General features: G+C 27.1%; 1 protein-coding gene across 3 annotated transcripts in view; it reads right to left on the reverse strand.

Moving 5' to 3' along the window:
* LOC129968668 ((E3-independent) E2 ubiquitin-conjugating enzyme-like) overlaps positions 1-12373 on the reverse strand; it is a 44399-nt gene that overhangs the window by 13540 nt on the left and 18486 nt on the right. For 2 of the 3 annotated variants that reach the window (XM_056082796.1, XM_056082794.1), the window contains exons 9-15: positions 10340-10442; positions 8381-8483; positions 7241-7346; positions 5567-5695; positions 4119-4213; positions 2362-2595; positions 196-902 (exon numbers count right to left, since the gene is read on the reverse strand). In XM_056082796.1, coding sequence (XP_055938771.1) covers positions 196-902; positions 2362-2595; positions 4119-4213; positions 5567-5695; positions 7241-7346; positions 8381-8483; positions 10340-10442 — 1477 coding nt within the window. The remainder of the gene's footprint in view (positions 1-195; positions 903-2361; positions 2596-4118; positions 4214-5566; positions 5696-7240; positions 7347-8380; positions 8484-10339; positions 10443-12373) is intronic. The other variant, XM_056082795.1, reaches the window with a different exon arrangement.

Genomic DNA, 12373 nt, shown 5'->3' on the forward strand with positions numbered 1-12373 from the left:
TTATTTTTTAAATTTCTAACTGATTAATAATGAAATATAACGCACACACACAAAACTGGAATAAAATGTTTTGCCTTTAAACTCTTAAAAGAAACATACAAATTAGAATGTATTAGTCTCTTTGAAGATGCATATGAAGAATTAAATTTTTGCAGGTAGATAATTAAGATTACTATTTAAAAAAAATAATAATACCTTGCCCAGAATTTATTTCTGGGGCTTCATCATCCAGGACAATTGAAGGAGGAGGCTTTTCTTCAGGAACAGTTTGTTCAGTAGTCTGGGTGTTTTTATCATTTGGAGGAATTTCTGATTCTTCTGTTTTCTCAACTGCTGGCGTAACTTGTTCCAGTTCTGCTGCTAGAAGAGCACTAGTCTCGCTTCTAGGCATACCAAATCTCTGTTCAGCATCTTCATGTGCTTTGAGAAGACGAGATTTCAGGATGGCACACAACTGCTGGCACAGATTACGAGGTTCACTGGATGTTGGGCTCACCGGAGACAAAAGTGGCTTTCGGTTTGTACCATCCTCATTGCAGTGGTTGGTGAGCAAAGGAGGAGATTCTTTGATTGGAGATTCAATAAAAATGTCTATATCCACTTTTGAAGAATCATTAATGTTGGCATTTTCAATTTCAGAAGAGTCCTCAGCTTTAGAAGAATCAATTAGAATGTCTATATCAATTTTAGAAGAGTCATTAACTAGTGTCTTCTCGGAATCAGCCACATCTTCCTTAGCTTCATTGGCATCACTATTGGCATCATTAGAAGAGAAAAGGCGGAAGATTTGGTCAGCCATATGCTGGATACTATTGACACGTCCTCGGTGTTTCAAGCGTTCAACAAGTGATTGAAGATGGCGTTCATGGAAGTAAGTAGTACCTAAAAGCTGATCTAAAACTCTGTAAAGGAGAATTTTACTAATCAAAGAAAAGTTGCAAGTAAAAAGAATGAAAAGTTTGATTTGACAATGCTAGATTTTAAATTACAGGCATATATATTATTTATTCATTCATCGATTGTAATGAAGTATAAAAAATTATCAGCTTGTTAAATATATCTAAAAAAATAAGGATATTAGCTCAGTTACAACTGTATAAGTTACTAATGAAATTATAAGAAGCTGCTTTTCTTTAATATTAATATATGGAAGAAAATGAATTTCTAAAATATGCATAATAAAAATAAGGCAATAATTGAGAAATAAAAAGAATTTGGAATGAAAAAGAAAATGCCTCCTTGAAGATGCATTTAAATTTTTGACCTTAGATATTTTTCATTTCAAAATGTTCAATTCAGCATGATTTTTCAAGAATTATTACAGCAAGTATCTGAGATTAAACTGCAGTACAAATGTATGTATAAGCAAAAAAAAAAAAAAAAAAAAAAAAGATAAGAGAGAGAGAGAGACAGAGACAAAGAGAACAATTACGGTAAAATTTTCACAGAAAATACTAGAATGCAAGACAAACCTAATTTTAGAAATAATTAGAAAAAGGAAATTTAATTTTAAAAATGAAGGGAAAAAGCTATCTATTTTTCTTCATTGTAGAGAGTACTGAAATATAACCTTAGCATTCTAAGCCCAATATTATTTGTTAACATAACTACATATTTCAGAAACTGTTTCTCATTATCAATAAAGATTCAAAATAAAAACAAAATGTTCATTTTAACCATAAACAAGAATATGTTTTTGACAACTAATGAGAAATATAACAGCAACATTCCAACATAGTAATCATTCTATGTGTTGGCTTCTTAACTATAAATTTCATTCCCTTCTTCCCTCAGTTGAATAAATTTCCTGTTTTTATTACTTTTTTAAATTAGAGTAACAAACAAATAAGATGTACTTCTGACAGAATTTTTAATATCACAACCTTTAATTTGAAACATTTCATCAGAATTTCAGAAAAAATATATTTAATTAAATTATTGTTTACTGATTAATACTTCAATGGTGTGTTCATTTCCTATTTAAATGTTCCTTTCGCATCACTTTTTCACCAAAAAAGGGACAAATAGACAAGCAGATAATATACAATAGAGTAATTTTTAAAATTTCAAATAGTACTGCATTCCAGTTATTATCCACAATTTATAAGTTAAATTTGTAATAAAATTTAACAATTGATGTTTTCAAGATGAAGTATGCTTTTTCAAACATATTCAAAACTATCAAAATATATAACAGAGCTTTAGTATATCATTCTGATTTTAAGTCTGATATTTTAATAAGTAAAAAAATCTCAAATTAGCTGTTAATGAGATTTAATAAAAACTTTAATAAGTTGTTAGTTTAAAATACAAATACATACTTCAAAAATAATCCAAGTAGTAAACCTCATATCTACTCACTTGCAGTGTTTATAAAGTTCCAAAAGTCTTCTCATGACATTGCAAGTTTGAAGAGTTGGATTTTGAGTAAAGACTTCTTCTAAACGAGCCATACCGGCTCTTAGTTTCTCAATGTTTGCCAACAATTTTTCTTGCATGTCCTCAGTAGACTTTTCATCATCTTTATCATCAAATTTGATGGAGATTTTTTCGAGATCTCTCGTAGCTCCATCAATATCCTTCTCGGTGATGCTACTAAGAATCAAACAAAATGGCAGATATAATATCTAAGTAATATTTTTTCAGAAATACTTTATATATTTTTAAACATTCAAATAAATCCTTCTTCACATGAATTCTTCGACAAAATATATAAAAAAAGACATTTTTGCAAAAAACTTGAACAAATTTTTTTGTCATTTATTTTTACTTGATTTTATGTTTAAATTTCTATTTACAGGGATTTTACTATATTAAGGAAAGCATATTTCATAATCAAGTTTTTCCTTCGTCCCATTTCTTTAAAATATATTTTTAATTTCATTCTAGGCAATGTTATAAACATTAAAGAAAATCATATTAAATGAAATAAACATATCAGATTAACTGCATGTGAAAAAGAAGGGAATGACTCTGACCCATTTAGAAAAGAAATCTAATCAAACACAATTTTGATTCCTCCAATGAGAGGCTTTTCTAAAAAAAATCATTGGTTTGTAAAAGGGTTATATCTCCCTTCAAGTCAGTAAGAATCCTTCTATATTACTATCAGGAAAAAATTATCTTGTGAATAATTTGATAACTACATATTTTAAGTAGATCAATACGTTTTTTGTAATCTATCTTTTTTCCTTAATATCACCACTAAATAAGTAGGACTTTAAAATATCTCCTCCCAATCAAGAATGGATGCACATTTGTTCTTATCACAAGTCAAATGGCTTCATTTGTTTTGATAAAATCAATATACATGAATGCTATACATAAGCACTATATACATCAGTGCATATTTCTTTTCTGAACTTAAATATAATTTGAAAATAAATAATATTTTACACTTAAACCTGAAATAAAATAGAGGCTGAAAACAGCAGAATTTTTATATCATTAAAAAAAATTCTTTCAATTGACATAATTTGTTTGAAATGTGATTTTTTTCTTTGAATTTTGATAACTTTCAAGGATATTTTTTTTTATCAATCTTTATAATAATGTATCATTGTTGCAGTGTAATTCAAAATATTTTCATTATTTTATCAAATATTTAATTATTTGATTTTCATCTATTATAGAAAGCTACAAAATATTTTTTTTTACAAGACAATTATCCTGAGGAATAGGAAAGTGAAGTTATAGTATATAATTAAAAGTCAGATTAACAAAAGAGTTACTGATTTTAATGTCATTACAAACTCCATTTTAAGTAAATGTCAAAACTTCATTGAAAACAAATGTCCTTTGGCTGCATTTTAAAGGTTCATACACAAAATAAGAAGAGCAGGAGCAAAGTGTAACACTAATAACTATTTTAATATATAATGCAATTCTGATGCTTAAAAATTATTTAGGTTAAAGAATTGGTAGTTAAAGAGGGTCTTAAAAAATAAAGTCCAATAACAATAATCTAATAATAGATAAATGATCTAGTAAAAGATACAAGTTTATTGATAATTCTATTGATAAAAATCTATTTCAATAAAGAAATCTCTGAAAAATTCTTCACTCAATTTAATAGAATATGGATAAATCAGACTGCTGAATAATGCAAAAACTCTTACCCATCTTCAAGACCAACAAGGGATTTTTCTGACTCAGTTTCCCAGCTGTCTTCATCTGAAACGGATTCGTCATCTGCCCATAAATCATCGGAATCCTATCAGAGAAATTGCAAAAAATGCATTAACTAATATATTTAAACTAAATCATGAAAAAATTAATCCCAATTAGACTCATTTTTAAAATTCATGTTTTTGACAAAGAAAATTAAAGTTCAATTTTGAATAGAAATTGTACTGGTTTTTTAATAATGAAGCTGATAACTAATTCAGGGTAAAAGTTAAAAACATTCATCTCTCAAGATTAAATAAAATGATACACACTGGTAAGAATACAGTTTTTATATTTTACATTTTAATAATAAACACAAAAAGTTCTTCAAGAAAGTTAATAATAACTCATACAATTTTATTAAATTTTGATAAATTTTAATAGAATGTATACGGCTAATTTATATAATTAATTGGTTCAAAATAAGTTTTTTTAAAACTTATTTATCAGTTCTATTACACTTACCATAGCGCAAAAACTTGAATAGTTTAGTTATATTAACGTCCCATTGTAAAGCAACACTAGGGCTATTTTGGGACGGACCTCGTAATTTTGAACCGCGGTCAGATGACGAGGACGACACCCGAGCTGGCACCCCACTCTCCACACCACACTACACCAGTGGGAGGAAACGCACAAAAACTTGAAGATGTGTTATACAATGTTAATTGGTATTTTACCATTATGACTAGGTTATCCATTGTCTATAAACTGTTGCATTTTTACATGTTTCTTCCTGCATGCTTATGACATAATTGTATAGAATTATCACTTGCAATGTCCTATTAAAGTTACTACGTTCCCTTTCCTGCTGTAAGAAATATTATAGCTTATTTCATCAAAGTTAAAAAAAAAATTGGGGTAATTATTTGAGATATCAAAGGTATCAGGATACAATTTATCTTGCATTATTTATGCAATTTAAAAACAAGCAAAGCAAATTTGTCTGTTCCTGCTTAATATCATGCAAGTCATATACCTGCAATATTTGAAGTGGGCAACAAGCACATTTTTTTTTTCAATTTAAAAAACATTTAACAACTCTAACAAAATCAATAGGAATAATGCAATAACATAGCTATTAGGAATTGGGAACTATTAACTCCATTACTAATCTAAAAGTGTAAGCCCAGTATTGTACCAAAGCCATGTAAAGTAAAGAAGCCAAATTGCATCATCTTTTAACAGAAAATTGAAAAAAAAAAAAAAAAAAAAAGCATGAAAATTATTTTAGACATATGAAGTCCAATAAATGATGATCATTTATTTCAGCTAACAATATAATGAATTTGAAAGTTGTATAGAGAGTAATGATAAATTTCATGAGTGAATATTTAATCAAAAGCAGATATATTACTTTATATGAATGGTGTACAGATTCCAACAAAATTCAACTTACATACTCCCCAACACGATACAGTTCTTGCGGGTAACAAAGGGATGTATCTCCATTGACCCAAGATACTTCAACTTGCCCAGAGCAATGAACATCTACCACCTGGCCAGCTGTAGAGCCTGGATTGGAATCCTAAAATATTCATGAGATTCTAATTCATAAGATAGTAGCTGAAAAATATCATTCTGCATGAATAAAAAATTTCAAAGAATGATTTCCTTTATAAATTAATTATAAATTTATGAAGGATTTTTTAAAAAACCTAGATGATTTACTTGTTGATTATATGACTCCTATTCCTTTTTTTTAATTATGTCAAGACAAATTTCAAAAAATTTTATAACGATACAAAAACACAAAATATTTTATACAAAAAGGACTGCCTCTTTGCAATATATTTTTTTTTAAAAAAATCAAGCATTATTGATAATGGCTAATAATTCAATATGGAAATATTATATTACTTAAATGAAATCTTTATCATAAATGCCTTTATTAAATAAAATTTAAAAAAAAAACACGGGTTTCAGCCGGTGGTTTAATATAATCAAAAAATGTAATTCAATTTAATTGATTTTTTTTTTAATTTAAACACAATTTTTGAATATCAAATATTACAGCACTTAACGCAGTGCTTAAGAGAGCCTACTTGGAAGAAGTGAACAGAATGCACACAAGGATTTGGAAAATGTGAATTTTTAATTATTATAACAGTGACATTGTTCAACTTTTTAGTTTCAGATATTTTTTAAGAGTTACCACTGTGCTGTTATTTTGCATAATTCTATAAGTTTTTTTAATCAAAAGTTATAATGTTAATAATATTTTTAAATCTATTAATTAAATCTATAATGTTTTCTTCTGGATTTTTCAATTTCTTTCTATATACCAAGCATTTTTATAAATAAGTCAGAATTACTTTTTAACAAAAATAACAAAAGGTATCATAAATTATTAAAAACAATACGATATTCAATTTTAATAAAATGCACATGACACTTTCACATAAAATTGTATAGTAAAATAAGTAAACCAAAAGTAACTTCATCAAGTAGCTTCAAATATATTTATTGAGAGTGCAATTTATGATTAGCTCAAGAATACAATTTTATTGACATAATGGATCAAAAATTAATGATTGCATCATGGCTGCAACCTTGACAAGTAAAAGATACTATCCAAAACTCAAATTATAAGAATAAAGTGAAACTAAACTGAAAAAATATTAAAACAAATTATGTTGGTACAAATCTTATTATTGCATTAACAAAAAAATATTAATAACCCAAGTATATCAGACATATAAAAGCATAATTCCTCAAAGATTAAAATATACTCTTAGCAAATTTAAATGCAAAATCACTAGCATGGAACAAAATATGTTGATATTTCCATGTTTTCTCTAACATAAATTAGTTAGATAATATCAGATCATGAGAACAATAAAGGAATTTGAAAGATTTCAGATTGTTATTTCAATTTGGTTATTATAATAGATAGCTATTTTAAAATCATATAAGACAAAATAAAGCCTTACATCATGCTAAAAGAAAATTTTCATCCTGAAATATAAAAGGTATTCCAAGATCCTTTTCAAAAATGTTAATTATACCTTTAAAAAATCTAAGCAGGAATAATTTCATATTTTAATAAATGTAAAAAATGAATAAAACTCACTTCTGCATTAACAACACGGATAACACATGCTCCTGGTCGATATTTAAAATCGGGATGATCTTTGATGTCGTAAACACTCACTTCCTGTTCATTCAGTACTTCAGGACTGTGAAGAAAAAGTCATTGCAAAGTTTTAAAAAAAATTTAGCATTGTAAAAGCTTTAGCAAATGAAAAGTTAATTCAATAACTGACAAAATTAAAATAAGAGAAAACCTTTTTTTTAAAAACTAGATAAAAATATAAATCTTTCAAAGAATCTGTGCATATATGCACACTTAAAAACAGCAACTTTAGAACTAAACAAGAAATTGTACTGTTTATTAGCAATAATTGAAATCTGTTAAGCATATTAAGGGAAAATTTTATACAAACATCTGCAGAACTAACACCTTGATAGTTTGTATGGTACAAAAACCTAAACTAATCAATAGACTAACTTAATAAATATTATAAAGCACAATGAATATTTTGGAACAATCCTTTCAAGTAACTTTAATAATAAAATTATACACAAAAATAATTATTTTACTGTTAATATTGTCATGTCTATTTAATAAAAATATTAGACACATTAAATCATTCTATAAAAATATTACTTTATGGTAAAAATTCGATTTTGATTATTAAATCTTATTTTGATCAATTAACATAAAAATATAATCATTATGTCTATTAATAACAAGTCAATATGTTATAATATTTTACAGAGTTTAAAATTATAATATTTTATATAAAAGTACTTTACAGTGACAGCAGTAATTGTTAAGATCCAGTTATTCAGATTACTCATATGCTAAAGCAGGTCAAGGATAGCTTTTTTGTAAATGCATTAAATCAAAAGACTAATAAAATTAGAGTGATAATTCAGACAGTTATGTTTATGGCTCTGTGATGCTGTGTGATGTGGCTGCATTAGAAAGATTCTTTTACACAATAAACAAAACAGTTGGAAAGTTACAACAAAAACACAACTTCTATGTCCTAAACAATTTGAAGTTAAAAAAATATTTTGTTGAAGGAATAAATTACGAATATCAAGTTACACATAAGAGATTTAATTGAAATGGAAAACAAATACTATTCTTGACAAACAGGTTGAGTGCCAAAAATTGTTAGAATGCTAAAAAGAATAAACTTACTGTGGGGAAGCTCCAGCATGGTAAGTCTTCATCCAAGTCACCAATGCAGTCCGTCCACTATGATCTACCCTCTTAACCACACCATATTCATATGGACGAGATTCTGAAAATAAATACAAATTTATTTTTGAAAGATATATATTTAAAAAATATATATACCTATATATCTATTTATATATTATTTTGAAAGATATATATTTAAAAATATATAAATAAATATATATATTTAAGAACTACAAATGAATTTTAGTATAAAATCAATTTTAAGTCAATGAAATTATTTTGAATAATTATACCACACATTAAATCCTAATAATTATTGATTATAATAACATTTTATAAATTATTATTGCAGTAGAATTTTGTAACAAATAAAAAAAACCTTCTTTATGCTATTTAAAATACATTGCTTTATAACATAATACTTCACCAAACCTTTTAATCAAATACTTTTCTAAAATATTTTTAAATTATCTTTTTCTTTCCCTAAAATACCTTTTTATATCATTTAAAAAGTAGTATTTTATTAAGACTTTGATGAAGTCTTCAATCAAATACTTTTTGGAAATCTTTTTTCTTCTTAATATTAAAATGTATCAGATCAATTTGAAAAATCAAAATGACAAGTTTAATAAATTTCTATATCAAAGCCCATTTGAAGGCATTCTACAGGATGAAACACTAGACTAGAACAATCAAGTTCAGAACAAATATCTTTCAGATATTGAAATTATGTACCTTTACAATAGCTAGAAATTTTAAATAAACTTTCAATTAATTAATTATTGAAGAAAAATTGGAATTTTTTACTAAATTTAAAGGTTTTTTTAAGCAATAACTCCCCCCCCCCAAAAAAAATGCAATAATCATGATGAAATGAAAAAGAATTTTTACAACAATATTAAAGTAAAGGAAGATCTTAAAGTTATGAATTATTTTTAAATGCATAACAAGACGAAAGGGGGGGGGGGGAAATGATACAAAACAAATAATAAATCAAGACTAGACTTTTTTCTTCAAACCAAGAACTAAAATCAAAGGTGGAAAGAAATACATGAAGTCATTCTAACTTTTAATTAATAGTAATATTATATATATATATATATATATATATATATATTTAAAATCAATTAAAATGCTGCATTACTAATAACAGAGTATCTAGTATTGTCTGAAAGAAATGTAAATGTTGCGATCTAGACATTCTATCAAAATATGAAGTAAAAATGCTGCACAATTATAATGCAAGCACATAGGATCTTCTTTCCACCACTTAAACTGGTTTCTATTAATTATTTATTTAAAATTTGAAGTTAAAAAGTTTGTTTCGGGATTATTTAGTCGTGATTTCAGATTTGAAACTCGATCCTTGCAAAGAGCTGATATGTTAAATCCATCAGGGTTAAATGTCCTCAAAAACTGCATCACATATTTGCCAAATATGTAGTGCAAATATTTGGAGAGGTGTGCCAGTTAGATTGCTACTAACATTTGATGAGAATGAATTGGGGCAGACCTCAGAATTATGAGGTCTGTCCCAAATTAGCCCCAGTGTTGCTTCAAGACAAAGCATTAAAATAATTTTATCTGTAAGGTTTTTTTCCCCTTTTAGTAAATGATTTAACTGATAAGATATTTTGAATTATTTCTTTAGAAAGCTTTGAGTTTAAATAATTACAATAAAATATTATAGTCAAACATTGAAAATTTTTAATTGTATTAATTGATTGAATTATTAATATTAATAAAAATATTTCAAAAGACAGTTGCAGATATTATATAAAACCCACAAATCAATACTAATCTTCAAAGATTGCAAATAAAACAATTTAAGAAAGAAAAATTATTCACAAAATTACTCTTATATTGATAAATCAGTTACTCTTAAAGAATGACTGAATGTTTTGAAAGGTAATTTATATCAAAACTTTTTCCTTTAGCACAGCAAGTGGTATTTACCTTTACTATCAACAACATAATCACCAGGAAAAAATTCATGACTATCTAAATGATGTACCGGATATAATGATGTAGACAAAATATCATATTCTACAGTGCCATCCTACAAAAGAAAAAGAAAAATTATTATTATTATTATTTGAAACAACAAGCAAAATAATTTTGTAATATTTCATTTTATTTTCCATTTCTTAAATTTTTTAGCAAATCAGTCAAACAATTTTTGATAAATTGTTTCCCTTGATTTCTAGTTATACTAATAAAAGTTTACATTACAGTATCATTCATTAGATAATTATTTTATTACTACTGATTTAAAGACAGAACCTTTTAATGCCGAAAATGGATTAAATTTTCACAATTTATTAAGCAAATTATTTGAATGAAATATTTTAATTAAATATTTAAGATATCAAATTATGTGATACTGATTTATAAAATTCAGTGTATAATATTTTTTAAAACTACTTCAAAGAAAACTGAAATTCTGAATTATAAATTAAATATTCAACAGCTTTCATATAAGGGTATTTCTTAAAACATATCCTATTTCTTAATATCATTATTCAAAATATTAATATGTTTTGTAATAATACTCTCTTTCCTTCAATTGGACAGTTCTAGAATAGTGAAATGGAATTTTATTCATCAGAAAGAAAATGTAAGCACCTTGATCATAAATATTCACTTTAAGGCCCATATATAAAGACCATCGAAAGAAAGCAGGTTTTAAGGACTTTTAATGATGCTACCCACTCTGTCTAAGAAAATGCTAAATATATAATTATATATCAGATAACACTCTAATAACAAAAACATTCTTCTCAGCAAGCTGGAAGACAAAGATTCCTTTACATCTATGTTACTATTTTCAAATTCCTTTCAATCCATAGAGAAAAACCAATGGCAATGGTCTTCCTGAAACATTCTCGTATACTATAATTAATTCCTCACCTTCTCCTAGTATAAAATTGTGAACCTTGCATAATCTCACAATTACCTTGAATTGCATTCAATAATGATACAAAATAGCTACAAATTACAGAACTGGTGATAGTTACAAAATACAGATCTTTGAATCTATTTTTAAAATATGTAGATACCTTTTTGCAGACTAATTCTCACCAAAATTTGACATAAACCATATAATAAATATGCATATACTATTAACTGAAATAATTTACAAGAGGTGTTCAAATGAAAAGGTACTAAATGTCATACAACATAAACGTTAACATATTAGCCTATGCTACTATGGAAGAACGTAGTGAAACATCTAAGAATGTGATAGGAATCTTCGGGTTAGATTGGAGCACGCACGGCCGCCCACATGCGCAAGAGAGAGCAGAGACTCTTATAAAGACCGTCTTCCACTTGCCTATTTGTTGAATTCCTCAAACACAGAAGAACCACTAACTCCGATGTGTACTGTGAGATATTCTGAAGACTATGCAGGTCCATCAAGAACTAAAGACCAGGACACACGGAGGGTGTGGTTCTGCTTCATGATAACGCACGTCCTCGCATCTCCAGGGTCAAACACACGGAACTGGCCAAGTTCAAGTGGGAGCAGCTTGACCATCTGACCGACAGCCCGGACATGTTGTCCTGCGATTTTCATGTGTTCAGTACCCTGAAAAAATTTCTGAAATTGAAGAGCTTCAACCTGGATGGTGAATGCTGTGAAGGACTGGTTCTCATCATAGTCACAGGAATTCTGGGAACAAGAAATCCTTCGGCTCGTTAATCTATGAGATCATTGTGTCAGGCCTATGGTGTATACTTTGTATAAAGTCTTCATTTATACCCATAGTGTCGTTTCATACCTTTTCATTTGAACACCCCTTGTATACAGTTATTCAAAAAATGTATTAAAAGAGATATGAGAGTGGTTGCCCCTTCCAACTAGAAATCTTCAAACTCCAATAATTATCATCATTCTTCCTTTTTTTTTTTTTTTTTTGGTTTTTTTTGCATATTTCGATTTTGCCATAGCATTTACTATATAAATATTTAGCTTTTTCAAGGCTTCAA

The sequence above is a fragment of the Argiope bruennichi genome, chromosome 5, assembly GCF_947563725.1.
Source record: "Argiope bruennichi chromosome 5, qqArgBrue1.1, whole genome shotgun sequence".
In the NCBI taxonomy this organism is placed as follows: Eukaryota; Metazoa; Arthropoda; class Arachnida; order Araneae; family Araneidae; genus Argiope; species Argiope bruennichi.